The sequence below is a fragment of the Alexandromys fortis genome, unplaced genomic scaffold, assembly GCF_014885135.2.
Source record: "Alexandromys fortis isolate MF-2015 unplaced genomic scaffold, M_Fortis_MF-2015_v1.1 scaffold_21, whole genome shotgun sequence".
In the NCBI taxonomy this organism is placed as follows: domain Eukaryota; kingdom Metazoa; phylum Chordata; class Mammalia; order Rodentia; family Cricetidae; genus Alexandromys; species Alexandromys fortis.
In genome coordinates this window covers 9,240,859-9,256,453 of record NW_026067905.1, presented here as the reverse complement: position 1 = coordinate 9,256,453, position 15,595 = coordinate 9,240,859, and the positions used below count along the sequence as shown (strand labels likewise).

The 15,595-nt window shown below is 44.0% G+C and overlaps 1 protein-coding gene across 1 annotated transcript in view; it reads left to right on the top strand.

Moving 5' to 3' along the window:
* Tnr (tenascin R) overlaps positions 1-15,595 on the top strand; it is a 74,115-nt gene that overhangs the window by 33,220 nt on the left and 25,300 nt on the right. The window contains exons 7-15 of the mRNA XM_050135114.1: positions 81-170; positions 1,362-1,625; positions 2,203-2,472; positions 3,573-3,692; positions 4,585-4,731; positions 7,344-7,463; positions 11,125-11,268; positions 11,877-12,007; positions 12,871-13,003. Coding sequence (XP_049991071.1) covers positions 81-170; positions 1,362-1,625; positions 2,203-2,472; positions 3,573-3,692; positions 4,585-4,731; positions 7,344-7,463; positions 11,125-11,268; positions 11,877-12,007; positions 12,871-13,003 — 1,419 coding nt within the window. The remainder of the gene's footprint in view (positions 1-80; positions 171-1,361; positions 1,626-2,202; positions 2,473-3,572; positions 3,693-4,584; positions 4,732-7,343; positions 7,464-11,124; positions 11,269-11,876; positions 12,008-12,870; positions 13,004-15,595) is intronic.

Below are 15,595 nucleotides of genomic sequence, written 5' to 3'. Positions count from 1 at the left end.
GAGAGAGAGAGAGAGAGAGAGAGAGAGAGAGAGAGAGAGAGAGAGAGCGCAGAATAATGTTTGTTTCTGCAACTACACAGATCTGGTACCAGGCACAGAATACGGAGTTGGGATATCTGCGGTCATGAACTCAAAACAAAGCATTCCTGCTACCATGAATGCCAGGACTGGTAAGTACAAGAATGGAGAAGAAGATGGCTAGCCTGCAAGCATGTAAGGCTGAGGGCATATGGAGGCTAGTTCTGTCAGAATCAGACATGGGGTAGCCCTCCCAGGGAACGAGACCCTGTTGAAAACCCTTGCCTAGTATCAGCATCTACCCTGTGTCTACCCTGACAGCTGAAGTCCCACCCTGTCACCCCAGATCTGGGTTTGATCCACAATCTGAAGGATTGTGCAGAGAAGGTATGAAAACTCCCCACCAGGCTGATGCCAAAGGAGACAGCATTTCTGTCTAACCCCCCCTCACAACAGGCAGAATGTGTGTCCTTGGTCTGCGTTCCATGAACACTCAAAGAGGCCACCGCAATGAAGGCCTGCTTCCTATACAGTTCCAGAGCAGCAGAAAAAGTCCACTTAAGATTCTTACTACTCTGGATTCAGAAGCTTCCATTCCAAGTACCTGGGAAGTTTCAAAGTCACTCCAGTAAGCTTAAACATAAGCATCTGGGGCTGGGCAAGGCTAGGGGTTTGGACCAATCCCCATCCCCAAGATTCAGCCTAGCATAAATGAACTTGCTAGAGGAGCACACTTTCAAGAGTCTCAGAAGTCTTTAGACCTGTTCACTTGAGGTTAGGACAACCCAAAATAACCTCCGGGTCAGGGAGGAGAAGATGGGAAACTTAGTTGCTGTGAACTCTTCCTCCCACATGAGGCGGGCTCCTCTCTGCATGTTTGGCCTACCAAGGGGCAGTGAATAGAAACAAGTATAAAATGCTGGCAGGTCAGCACCTAGATCTATCCCAGTGGTGGATGTATTCCAGTATGTCGCTGCTACTACCCTCACTCTGCAGATTGTCCATCTGTTTGCCTGGCTCTGGCCATCAAAGGGGAGCTGCTTAGCAAAATATGAAAAGAGTAACAGCCGTGAGAGTCTACAGCTCATGGTCAGCAGGTCTAGCGACAGCCTGTAAACACACAGGGTAGTCCAGTAACCAGTGGCTGCCCTACAGAGCCAGGTTGAAGTAGGCTAACTGCCAAGTGAAGTGGTACATGCCTGAACCTCACCCTTGGGAGGCAGAGGCAAGAGGATCAGAAGTTCAGGATCAACCTCTGATACATAATGAGTTCAAGACCTGTCTAGTTCTACATAAGATCTTGAATGGATAAATAAATAAATGAAGCTTATTTTAATCTACAGAGCTTGACAGTCCCCGAGACCTTATGGTAACAGCCTCATCAGAGACCTCTATCTCCCTCATCTGGTCCAAGGCCAACGGTCCCATTGATCACTACCGAATTACTTTCACCCCATCTTCTGGGATCTCCTCAGAAGTTACTGTGCCTAGGGACAGGACTTCATACACTCTGACAGATCTAGAGCCCGGAGCAGAATACATCATCTCTATCACGGCTGAGAGGGGTCGGCAGCAGAGCCTGGAGTCCACTGTGGATGCCTTCACAGGTACCGGGGAAAAGACATCTCAGTGAGACTTGGCAATAAACAGATCCCAAAGTGAGATGGTCATTCAGAAGCCCCAGTCTGCCAAAAGAGATAACTAAAGGAGATGTGTAGGGGAATGAGGGGGAAAACTAAGACATGCATGGAAAGGAAATGTTTGGAAGTAAAGGGAAGGGGTGAGCGAGGATGCCACACGTCTGAAATCTTATGTTTGATTTTTTTTTTACAACCTAGACACAGTAGTTGGTTTGTCCATCTTGCCCTTCCTTCATTAAATCTGTGGGAATGCTAAAGCTCTATGATACATTTTGTTTGTCAAGTTAGAGGTTTCTAAATTTCGGGTCAGTGTTACAAATATTTCACAGAAATACTTCTAGTCTTCTTAGAACTGGCTGTTCCATATATGGCTTGGGAAGAATAGACTAGGCAGGACCAGAGTGTGGGGAGGTAGGCCCTTTGAGCCAGCCAGCAGGTGAGAGTGCAGCCCTCAATTACAAAGAAGGAAGTCAAGAGTCTCTTCTGCCCCATGACCTACGGCCACGCACGTGCTTCAGAGCAGCCAATCTTCTCTGCTTTGCAGGCTTCCGCCCTATCTCCCATCTGCACTTTTCTCACGTGACCTCCTCCAGTGTCAACATCACCTGGAGTGACCCATCACCCCCAGCAGACAGACTTATTCTCAACTACAGCCCCAGGGATGACGAGGAAGACACGATGGAGGTCCTCCTGGATGCCACCAAGAGGCACGCTGTCCTGATGGGGCTACAGCCAGCCACTGAATATATAGTGAACCTTGTAGCTGTCCATGGGACCGTAACCTCTGAGCCCATAGTGGGTTCCATCACTACAGGTGAGGCTGAAAGAGATGGTGAAGAGGGTTCTCACAGTAGCCTTTGACAAGCCAGTGGAATTTAAAAAGGGAAACATCAAGGAATAGCAAACTGAATCTATGGCTTACAGGCCTCTGTGAGTTATTCTGAAGCAGCTACTTCTCCCAAGGCTGAATAAGAGACTTACCATGAGAAACTCCCACTTGGAAAACAGGATAGACCCAATGCTTGGAGAGCTCAAATCGTAAATGCATTTGGTCCTAGATCTACCAACCTTGGAAGAAGCCCTAGAAAAAGCTAGTCTCCAAAGGAGTCCTTCTAAGTGAGAGATGGTGTTTCTGTTCTGGAGAGCCATCTCTTGACTGCCTAACAAGTGATTCCTCCTCAGAATCAACACGGAGCTAGCAAGCAACCACGAAGTGACCCGGCACTCAGAGACTGGTTGATTTTGCACAGCACTCTGAGATGAATTGGGTCATTTCCATTTGATGGCTTGCAAATGCCATCCCAAATATGATATGAGTGTACATAAAAACACTTGTGTTTAGATGGTTCCCTAGTACAAGAACTCACACATTGACAAAGTATATTATGTCATCAACTGATTCAACCCCACAATTTAAGTACGCACCACAAATAAAATACAACTTAGGAAAGTATATTTGTTTGGGATTTGTGCTCTGAAATCCCTCTACAGTTAATAGGTAGTTTTCCCACATTGAACCAAAGGTGGTTGAAAAAAAAAAAAAAAGACAGCAGCATTGAGTCTTTCCAAAAGAAGTCTCCCTCAGGGACGATAACTGTATAATTCCCTATTTGAAATATAATACAGGAACTTAAAAGGACGTTTCTGGTTGGTCTAGATAGGTAATAATTGTTGCACAGAAGCACAGATCTTCCCAACTTAATTCCTGTTGTTAGAATGTTCTGAACTGGCTTCAGCCATAGCTACAATGTTTCAGGTGAGACATCACACAACCAACCAATTAGGGATGTGCCATTAGTGATACAGGATTGTGCCTGCCTATGGGACACTACTGGATCAATGCAAACTAGGAGTAGAAATTCCATTTTCAAACTACGCTTCTGTCTTTTTCCCACAACTCCCTGATCTTTGTAGGAATTGATCCCCCCAAAAACATCACAATTAGCAATGTGACTAAGGACTCGGTGACGGTTTCCTGGAGCTCTCCTGTCGCACCTTTTGATTACTACCGTGTGTCATATCGACCCACACAAGGTAACAAAATGATTTTAATTAAACACAAATGAGGTCTGACGCTGGGTAGAGAGTAATATGGGGCTCCTATCACATCCACGGGACACTGGCATCTCTCTGCAGCATACTCCCTGAAAATGAGAGGGTGTCAGGAAAGAATGACTGGGGAACCATGGATTCACCACCTCCTCTCAAAATAGGCTTGGTTTACATGACCGTGGAAGTCAGACACTTAACCAGTGGAAGTGACTGGACACCATTAGCTAAACTGTGCAATGAGAAACAATGAACCTTAAAAGACTTCGCCTGGAGCTGGGGCTACATGTGCTCGCCTGAGCATAAAGTCTAAGGCTAGAATTCAGGACATGGATGGAGGCCCAGCAGAGCCATATGGAGCCCTGGAGGGGACCACAGTGATGTGATCTTAATCCTGCCGTTGTAGCCAATATGTGAGTCAGAGAAGTTGACTGAGACCTTGCGCGCACAGTGCCAGCTCTTGCTGGTTCATGAGGCGTTGTTAACAGTGAGCAAGGCATGCCACTTCCCGCTGGGTAGGACAGTTTTCCAGGCTACCTTTCTCTGGGCTGCATAAGCACTTTTTGCAGCTCTGCCCACTACACTGCCTTGATAATGATCACCTCGGAAAAGACCAGTCTGTTAGAAACCTACATAGTAAATAATTCACTTACTTTTGTTCTAAGGAGCCAATAAAATGAAAGAGCGAGGCCAGCATATAAGATTTATTTAAACGCCACCATTACCATCTTATGAATTATTGATCTGCTTTCCCTATTGCATGTTGAGCCCACATCCATCTGTGCTTCATGACCCAATGTCCCAATGCACACTGAGCCATGGGCCCATGGATGAGAGTGCTGTTCAACTTCTAACAATGGGTTTTGTTCTTCTTCAGTGGGACGGCTGGACAGCTCCGTGGTGCCCAACACTGTGACAGAGTTCACCATCACCAGGCTGAATCCAGCTACTGAATATGAAATAAGCCTCAACAGTGTGAGGGGCAGGGAGGAAAGTGAGCGCGTCTGTACCCTGGTGCACACAGGTAAACATGGCTCCCTTGTCGAGTGTCAGGTCAGGACACAAGCAGCAGGTTTGAAACAAACACAGGAAGCAGGGTGAAATTATTCCAGTTCATATAGCGGATATCGGCTCCAGGGCCTGAGGCATCATTTCTTGGTCTCCTCTGACTCACCATGTCCTGCAGGACAAGTTGTGATTTCTCTCCCCAGACTGTCTTGTCTAATTATAGGAATTAAGTGAGTCACACTTGAGGAGCCTTGCTGCTTTAGGTTAGGAATTTCCGTGGAATTTCTACTCTGAAGAGTGCCCTTCAAAGACGCCTGCTGGAGACACATTCTGCAGCGGACATTTGGATAACAGGATCTCTTTAAGACTTGGCGGTGGGGAGGGAAGAACCTCAGGGAAGTGTTGTTATTTCAGTTACAGGAAATCGGGGGTGAGATTATTCATCTTAGATAGTCACCCTGTGCCTTTGCTTTATGCTCCAAGAAAAAGGTTCTAAATCCTTCACTCGTACAAAGGCACTGAGGTGAGGTTGACCCAACATAACATCCTCAGTCACCAATAAGAACACTATATAGTCCCTGTCCTTTTATAGGCTATCTAATCAGATCCAAGTATCCCCTGTGTCCCCGGCCCCTTCACAGAGGAAGCTACAAAGGAAGGAAGGTGGGGGAGATAGAACATTTTACAATATTGGAAAGTAGGAAGAGAAGCCCCCTTTCCATGCCTTCTTCATAAAACTAGCTCTTTGGATAAGCCTGGGAGCAGGCTCCCTTTCAGCAGCTCCCCTAACCTTTCCTCTCTGGTCCTTAAGCAATTTTATTGGTAGAGTCAGCAAAGATTTCTATAGATGTCACTGGAAGCCACAACCATCAGTTTACATCCTCGACATAGAGAACAGACCTTCTAGTTAAAGCGTAGTTTCTACATGTAGGAAAACATTCAGCCTGCCTCATTAAGAGAACACCTGGATTTCCCGACACCTCTTAATTTCCCTGGAGATGGTGTTTCCTGGAGGAGGGAAATGTGCCTAAGAATTTCTCACTGCTTTGTAGATGCTCTCACAATCGCTGTAATGGCATCTTTACACAGTGGCAAACATGTCTTTCAGAAACATAAAGCAGCCTTCTCAGGACAGCACAGGGTGTTCTGACCGCTCCTACCCTTCCTCCTTCCAGGTCTATGACTATAGAGGCATGAACTATGGTTTATCATTCAGTCTGGTACTAATCCTCTAATTATCTGTGATTATTAAAGCATCTGGTTAATAAATGTTGATCAGAAGTAATGTCCACTGAGCCAAGAAAGCCCCTTTCGTGCCCTCCTGACATCCATATTTTCTCATTAAGAATCATAAAATGGATTTCTAGAGCATCTTGCTCCCATGATAAGAGGGATGTGACTGGGCCCAAAGGCTAACTCCTGGCATTCTTGGCCAGCAAACATCTCAAAAGCAGAAACTTTGCAGTGCATCAAGTCACATGGCCCTCCTTCAAGTTAGTAAGGAACTGTGCTATACTCAAGTGTCTTGGTTTATTGCTTTAAAGTAGTCACGATGATCTTAAATCTTTCAGAAATGAGAACCTCTTCAAAGCACCATCCACACCTCAGAAATCTCCCAACTACACTCTAGTAAGAACAGCATTTAAAGAGGTTTTTGAAAGCACAGATTATAGATAAAATTCAAAACATTAAATTATAAGGGCTTTTGATCGCTACTTTATGATGAGAACAAGCAAAAAGGAGAGAGAGAGAAAAAAACACCAAATACAGCTCACTTAAGTACAGAACATGGGTAGACTAATAGTGGAATTTGGTTCCCAAACATAAATTGTATGACTCAGATTGAATTATCACTTAAATTATTATAATAGCATCTACTTTATAAATCAATTCCAACCTTATGAAAAGGATACACATAAGTGAATCCAAGAGTTACAGGACAGGTGAGTAAAATCATAATCCATTCACAAGCAAACTTTCTTCCCCTGATAGGCACTCTTGGCTCCCCTAAGCGTGTGTGAATCCCCTAGGTTCTCTATGCACCAAAAAGGAAGCCCTGAACACAGTCGAAAGTGAAGCTTGTCAATGGTGACGTAAGAATTCAGGAAATTGATATGATTCTGTGGCCGAGCTATTGGTGTGGGTGCCCTGCACTTCCTCCACACTTCCTGGGCTTCACAGAGATCCTTTCCACAAAGGTCAGCCTTGCATATGTAAAAGAACAAGTAGACTGGAAAGCAGAATTATCCCAGTTACTAAAGAATCATAACATTTTCAATAGCTTCTTCACACCATCTAGATTAAAATATCTAAAATACAACAGAAAGTATTTCAAATTTTCTACTTCCCATTGGACCTGTCAAAGAATTCTGCACAAAATAAATTACCAAGTTAATTTAAAAGAAGGCTTTATGGCAATTAGGAGAGAAGTGGATACTAGAAAAGGGGAGAAAGAAAGGGATGGATGAATGGAGCCAGACAGGTAGAAAAAGAATCAGTCTGCACTCCAGAAGTTTTATCCAGAAGAGTGACAGATATGGCACCATATGGGAAAATTCTGATGGTTCATGGTACTTCTACCCTGCAGTTGCTCTTTCTTTAACCTGACACTCCCCTGTTCTGTTTCAGCCATGGATAGCCCTACGGATCTGACTGCTACCAACATCACCCCCACAGAAGCTCTGCTTCAGTGGAAAGCACCCATGGGTGAAGTGGAGAACTATGTCATTGTCCTCACACACTTTGCCAGTGAGTGTCTATGGGTGGGGGTCGTAGGGACTGGAGCTGTAAGCCAGTATGGAAGTGAAGAACTAATTTATTTTTCCCATCTGAAAGTCCAATCAGAATTTACCTCAGGTTGGGGAAATTATGTAGTTCCCAAGCTGTATAAAGTCCTCAAGAAATCCCCCAACTCCTGTAAACAGTTGATAAGAATCACACAAGCCCAGTCTGAAAGGCTCAAGGAAGGGGAGCAACCAAGAACAAACACAAAATCCAAGCTAACAGTGGGAAGACAAAACTTAGAATTGAGCTAAGATTTTTCACCAAAGGGCTGCAGATAAAAAGAAGTTTCTAGAACAGCAGTTCTCAACCTGGGGGTTGGGAGGCCATTGGAGATAGAACAACCCTTTCGCAGGGGTCGCCTAAGATCATCATAATACGTAGATATTTATATTACAATTTACAACAGTAGAAAATTACAGTTATGAAGTAGCAATGAAAATAATTTTATGATTTTGGGTCACCACAATATGAGGAACTATTTTAAAGGATCACAGCATGAGGAACTGTTTTAAAGGATCACAACATTAGGAAGGTTGAGAACCAAAAGTTACAGGAGGATCAAACTTGGCAGAGATAACATGCTAACAGGTGTCTTAGTTATGTTTCTATTGCTGTGAAGAGGCACCATGATGGTGACAACTCTTAAAAAGAAAAATATTTCATTGCAGTGGCTTTCATTGCAGTGGCTTACATTTTTAGAGGTTTGTTTATTCCTTTAGCATCACGGCAGGAAGCAGGGTGGCACACAGGCAGACATAGAGCTAGAGAAGGAACTGAGTGTAACATGAAGGGGCCTGATTGTTGGGATTTATGTCCTGCCTGGTTCCCCACAGCCGGCAAGCCCCAAAGAAAATCACACAAAGATTTCCATAAGTTATAAAACTGACTGGCCCATTAGCTCGGGCTTCTTATTAGATCTTATAGCTTATATTAACCCATTGTTCTTATCTATGTTAGCCACATGACTCGGTACCTTTCTTAGCCTGGCAGCTTACATCTTGCTTCTTCCGTGGTCTGAGCAAGACTGGGAGGAATGGGCTTCCTTCTTCCTAGAATTCTCCTGTTCTCATCACCCCGCCTCTACTTCCTGTCTGGTTGACCCACCTATACTTCCTGCCTGGCCAATCAACGTTTATTCAAAATATGGTTGACAGAATACAGACAATTCTCCCACACCAGCTGAGAGCTCTTACATCTTGACTCGCAGGCAACAGGGAATGATCTGAGACCCTCGGTGGTATCTTGAGCAAATATGAGACTTTGAAGCCTGCATTCACAGTGACACACTTCCTCCAACAAGGCCACACCTCCTAATAGTGCCACTCCTTTAGGGGGCCATTTTCTTTCAAAGCCACCACAACAGGTAGACAATTGATTTAGAACTGCTAAGCAATGTGTCTGTTGTACTGGCTGTACATCCGGCACAAAAATTTGAATATCAGTGCTGTTTTCATCATACTCACTGACTAGAGAAACTCAAAGCAAAACAGAAGCATATTCCAAATATCTAGGCTTAGGGAAATTTTTTCTTGTCCAAAATTAAACATATGATAACAGAATTATTTGTGAATTATATTCAATAATCTAGGGAACAAAGATACCAGAGAACAGAAGGCAGGCAGATGACTTGGTGTTCAGAGATGGAAGAGAAAGCCAGTTCTACAAGCTGCAAAGAATCATTTGTCATCAAAGTTGGGGAAGATGAAAACTAACACACACTATCGAACCAAACAGAAACGGCATTAGTCAGTACTATGTACCAACTCAGGATCACAGAGCCTCCTAGTTGATTTCAAGTTGTTTTGGCTTTGCAATTCTATTAGCACATTTACATTTCAGCGCAGCGTTAGAAAGCTGAAGATCATTTTGTCTTTGATCGAGATGAAAAAAACACATGATAAACCATGAGTTTGAGTTGATCAGAACTATAGCTGATCGCATAGTCCTTTCAAAGAAAGATACCATGGATACATCCCAACCCCTCTATGCTCTTGCCAAGCCCTTCTCAACTCCTACTGTCCCTTGGTGTGTATCATGGTCCTGCACTTCTTAAATCTGCATACCTTTCTAAGCCTTCAAGTCTCTCTGCATTTGCCCATGCGCCATTTTCTTCATCAGGAACTTCTCTCCCCAAGAGTCAACCTAGTAAGTCCGTCTTTCAGGTCTTAGCTGCAGCCCTATCTTTTCTGACAAAGTATCCTCCATTCCCCCAAGGCAGTCAACACACCTGCTCACAATGACAAGGCATACAGTTCCATCCTCTCCACTCACCAAATGCTTTTGATAACCTCCCATAGGCTATGTACTCACTAAGCCTAGAAAAGCTCAGAAGCAATGCTTGTGTTCTTATCATTATGGAACTTACCTCTAGTGATGATGCAGACAAGTAAATACAGCCTGGCATGAGCTGTGGCATGAACTATGCAAGTAGTGAGCTATACCCAATGGGCCGCCATAATTTAGAATCAGGGTATTGAGGGGAAGAAAGGAACACGATCTCAGAGAAAGTAAAAATGATGAGGGAATTCTAAGGAAACATACAGCCTTCCTGTATTTGGAGAGAGATGAGCATGTAGGACATGCCATAGTTTAGTTGAGTAGAGCACTGAGATGGCAGGATATCACAAAGTAGATAGCAAAAGGATGGCCATGATGTACATTCTTCTAAGGAGTTTTATGTTGTTTTCAAAGGCATCTTTATATGCCTCATTTCGTTTGTCTTTAGATCACAACAAACTTCAAGCATCAGGTCTGACCTAGTTTGGAGCTGTACCTAATAAACTTTGTTAAATGCTGAATGATTCAGAAATATTCTAATTGTCTAACAAAGGGCTTGGCTCTGAACTAATGAACAGTTTTATTAACAGCTTGAGTGAGCCCCGAGAAGATGTGCTTACAAAACTTGTATATAAAACAAAACCGTGATTGATTGAATCCACATTAAAAATGTTTTAATAAACTGAAGCCGTGATCCAAAAATTCAACCAAGGTGAAAGATGATGGAAATACAAGCAAAACTCAGCCCACAGGTCAAAATGATCAACCAAGGCAGTGGTGATAAACAAAGTCATTGATTGATAATAAATTCAGCTTGTAATGGCAATGATGCATGGCTGTCCTACAGCCTGGTGTAATACAAATAGCAGGCATAGAAGCGGGCTGACCCTGTTTACACCACTGATCAGTGGCACCGATTCTTGTTCTCAGTTCTCTCCCAAGATCTGCATTTCAGCAAAGAGCTTGATGAACTTTCTTGTCCAGAGAGAAGCAGTCAGGACTATGGGAACGTTGGAGTTGTCATATAAATGTAATGAGAGGCAGGGGCTGAATATTCATGGGATAAAGGAGGGAACACTTGATGGGGAAAGTGGATGGAAGGAAACAGTCAAATAAACAAGGACTCTTCTTACTCTCTGATTACAGAGACCTGAGTAGAAGGTAGAGACACAGTGTGGCCTCCGTGTACAGAATAGTCTTTCTGGAGAGTAAAAGATAAAAGGGGACCTTGTACAGAGCAGTAAACTCCATTAACGTGTAGTTCTCCCAGAATTCTCGGATATTACATCCGTGTGAAATGCCTTTAGACATGATAGGTCTTTCCTTATCTGTATGGATCTGATTTCAGTTGCAGGAGAGACCATCCTGGTTGATGGAGTCAGTGAAGAATTCCAACTTGTTGACCTGCTTCCTAGCACCCATTATACCGTCACCATGTATGCCACCAGTGGGCCTCTCGTGAGTGGCACCATTGCCACCAACTTCTCTACCCGTGAGTACAAGCTCCTGCATGGCTGGTATAAACCCTGCAGGATTATGTGGAACCAAAAAAAAATGATAGTTCCTTGTAATGGAGTAGGTAATAAGCTATAGGTTTTTGGTGATCCAAAGATGATTCAATTGAATGTGGTACAGATACTGTATTGCTATCAATTAGCACTTATGTCTCTACATCCAGGATCTAGGTGACAAGAGCAGAGCCATACAAGAAAATCTGGTACTAGACTATATCTGGTAAGGGAAACTCTGAATATTAGAAAGCTCGATATGGTAATGAGGAGCTGTTGGGTAAAATCATGACCGGAACATTAGGACAAAAGAAGATACAAGGTGGCTACAAATTCAAGTAGACCATGGTTAATGGATTTAGGAGCCTAAGCATAAAGAGTTGTACTGGAAGATGCCATGCCTAAGCTCAGCATCCTGCTTGTGGGGGTGGGAGTCACTTCAAAGAAGGACACTAGCACCCTTTATGTTCCCATGCAAGCCAGAACTAGAGTCGGCACAGGGGCAGCCCTGTGAGCAAGATTGCCATGCCTGAAGTCAAACAAGGAAGAGCTGGAGAGATAAAGACATTCTGGCATTTTCTCTTCCTCGCAGTCCTGGACCCTCCTGCCAACCTGACAGCCAGCGAAGTCACCAGGCAAAGTGCACTGATCTCCTGGCAACCACCCAGAGCAGATATTGAAAACTATGTCTTGACATACAAGTCCTCCGATGGTAGCCGCAAGGTAAGTATTAGCTGGAAAGAGGAAAACTCTTTATTCCCATATGAGGTCATGTGGAAACTGGCCAGTCGAATGACCCATGGAAACTGCAGGGATGGAGAAGGAACCAATTCACAGGCAACCAATGGGATTCCAGATCCTGGATACACAGCCTACGACGGAGAAGAGAGCCCAGGTTTATAAAGCAGGAAATGCCAAGCTGTGGCTTTGCTATTGCTCACTGCCCATACTGTGGTAAAGCAGTAGCCCTCTCTCAGTGCCGGTGTCCTCTCTGGATCATTACTAGGTGTGGTGGTGCTCTGGGCATCATGGTGACAAAACATGACAAGCTCCTAATCCTGTGTTATCAGAAGCACACATGAGGCAGATAATAAACCCAGAGGCCTTTATGCCTTGATAAACATCATAAAAGCACCATCTCTGTAGCCTACAATAATGAGATGATACATTCTGGTTTTGTGTCGTCGGTCTAAGCGATCCACCAGAAGAGCACTAGCGGGCAAACCTTCTCTTGCAGTGTGACCCTTTAAAAAGTGAAAGTCATATATAAAGTCAAATCTAGATACCAAGCGAGGTAAAGCAAGTCTGTTGGTGGTGGTAGAGAGGTCTAGGGTTCTGCTTTCTCAGCTGCTTCTCCTCCACAGTAAGCCCAATGCAGCCTGAAGCCACTGACTCAATAACTCAGGTACCTAAATTTATCCGATGTGCATTTGTGAGATAGGAGCCCTAAACCTCACGTGGGAGTTACACCCCCCCTCCCCCATCGGCAGTTTTCTCCTTACTGTGGGATGGAGAAGGCGGCATTGCTGACCTAGCTTCCCTACTGTCCCCCCACCCCCGGCTTTCTTTATTCTTGCCCTCTGCAGGAGCTGATTGTGGATGCTGAGGACACGTGGATCCGACTGGAGGGCCTGTTAGAGAACACAGACTACACAGTGCTCCTGCAGGCAGCTCAGGAAGCCACAAGGAGCAGCCTCACCTCTACTGTCTTCACCACAGGTGAGGGACTTGGCGGCACTTGGATGCCTTCTTCTCCCTGCATGGCGCCTGCCTCCTCAGCACCTCTGCTGAGCCCTGGCCTGGAAGGAGCCTATTAAAAACACTCAGCTTCCTCTTCCTTCCTTCCATCTTCCCAAGGCCCTGCCAGAAAATCCCCACCACTGAGGTGATCATGGAAACATCAGCCCAATCAGTGGTCCATGTGGACCAACTACGGGCACCAAGTAGAGATGTCAGTTTGCTTCTCATTCCCAATTTTGTGCCTGTTTCTCTACAAAAAGTCTTCTTTCTTTCTCTGTCCTTCCCTTGATGACTGTCCTCAGTAGCACTTCTAGTAAGCGTAACAGCATAAACCTTCAGTACTGAACTTCACACACCCTCCCACTTTTGCAAGCACAAAGTTCTTTTATGCATTCAGTGTCTCACTCAATCGTTTAAACCACTGCTAATGCCATTTTAAAGGGCAGGAATATGAGTTAGCACGTAACTCAGTGGCAGAGCATTTGCTTAGCATGCATGAGGTCCCAGATTCAACTCCAACGCCACAAAATAAAAATAGATAGATGGATGGATGGATGGATGGATAGATGGATGGATGGATGGATGGATAAAAATAAAAAGCCCAGGAATAGGAGTGTGGCTTAATACAATATTTTTACCTAATATGTTCAGGTCCTAGGTTTGATTCCTGGCTCTACAGAAAGAAGAAAAAGAGAAGGGTTTCCGAAATCAAAACCTCTGTCATGGTTTTCTGGCAAGCACTATCCTAAACACATTATGTACATTATTTAACAGTATTTAATTTCATCTTCACAATAGCCTCTGTCCTATAGACTATTACCTCTATTTTATTTGTTTTACAGGCAAGGAAAGTAGGGTACAACAGAAATGAGAGCACTCATTCAAGATTCTATGGCTTTTAAGTTAGACAGCTGAGATTTGACTCCAAACAGTCCAGCTCTGGATGTGAACTGTTAATTCTGCTTTCTGACACCTCCCTGGCATCCCCTTTTAGTCTGTGATGAGTAACTCCCCAACCAGCCCAGACTTTTGACTTTCACGTTTTAGGGATAAGGGTATATCCATCAGTGGGACCACTATGAGCATATTCCTCATCCCTAAACCCTGGTTTCCTGAATTTCAGAGTACCAGGATGACTGGGTCCTCCTCCCATGTCCCAGAGCCTGCCCTTCATCTCAAAAGAAGCAATAGAAATCACCCCCTACTTCCCTTTTCTCGCTATAGTCATTCTAGACAACAAAGAGCTGGACAGTGAAATAATAAGTCCCTTTCCATTGTTTTTAATACTTTTCAATACTTTAAACAGTGTCTCCAATGAGTTCATTAGTCAGAAGCAAATATTTTAATGGGAAAATAAAAATAAACTGCTCACAGAACCAAGACATGAATCCATGACATATTCTTACCAAGTGGAACTTAGAGAATGCTTGATGTCTCTTCTGAGGCTGAAGTTTATTTTTGCAATCTCAAAGATACCTTATTAAGAACTAGGGTGTTACCTCTTGTTCAAACTCAGCCCTGCACATTCATAGGCTAATTAAAGGGTCCTTTATGAAGCCACCACTTAGAGACCCGCTGGGAGGAGTTTTCTGCTGAATTAAGAATTCTTTCAGCATAAAAAGAACACAGCTAATAGATGCACAGATCTCCCAGTTTGCACGTTTATTGGATTAAAGGAATCATTTTGTCACCCACATGCTCAGTGTTAGATGAGCTTTTCATTCTCATCCTGCTGGTGTCACAGTTGGCAGGAGTGAGCAGTGTATCGAATGCCTGAAGTTTCTGTGGTATCTGCAGCTACAGCCCCTTTCCAGATCCCTCTGGACTGAGAAGTATATCGAATGCCTGAAGTTTCTGTGGTATCTGCAGCTACAGTCCCTTTCCAGATCCCTCTGGACTGAGAAGTGCAACAGGTTCTGTGACCATCACTGCCTTGTCTTAGATGCAATAGTTTGGATGTGGGACTCCAGATCTAGCCAGGGTCTTGGGAGGATTAAATGAGGTAATTGACGATTTACTTGGCAATCCGGAGAGGAAGCTGGCAAAAGACTTGGTTTGATGGGCAGTTCACGTGACTGTGGGTGTCTATTTAGGTTGGTTTGTTGTTCTTACAGGACTCAAGTTGACAATGGGCTCCTTAAACATATTCAATGTCAAGTCATAAAAAAAAAGAAAGAAAAGGAAAAAAAAAAACTGAAGAGCCCAACTTCTATTCCGTGAATATAGCTACCAACCGAGCTACTCATTACATATAGAGTTTAGGGTACCAGCAATGAACTCACCACTACCCCCTAATATGTAGCAAAAGAGTGCCCAGGTTTGGGAGTTGCAGTTTTAAAGCTGAAATTTAAGTCACAGATGCATCCCCAAACCTGCTGGCTTTGTTTAGGAGATTTATCAGAACCCACTGAGACACTTAGATGCTGAGTGAAAATTTCTTGGGTAAGAAATAATGTATGACCAAGTCCCATGGACAAAGCCTGGTATATTCAGATATGAGAAATGAACTGAAGAGTTAAATCTCAGCTTCAGAGTGCAGAAGTAGAGGTCTTGTGATAAAACAAAACTGAA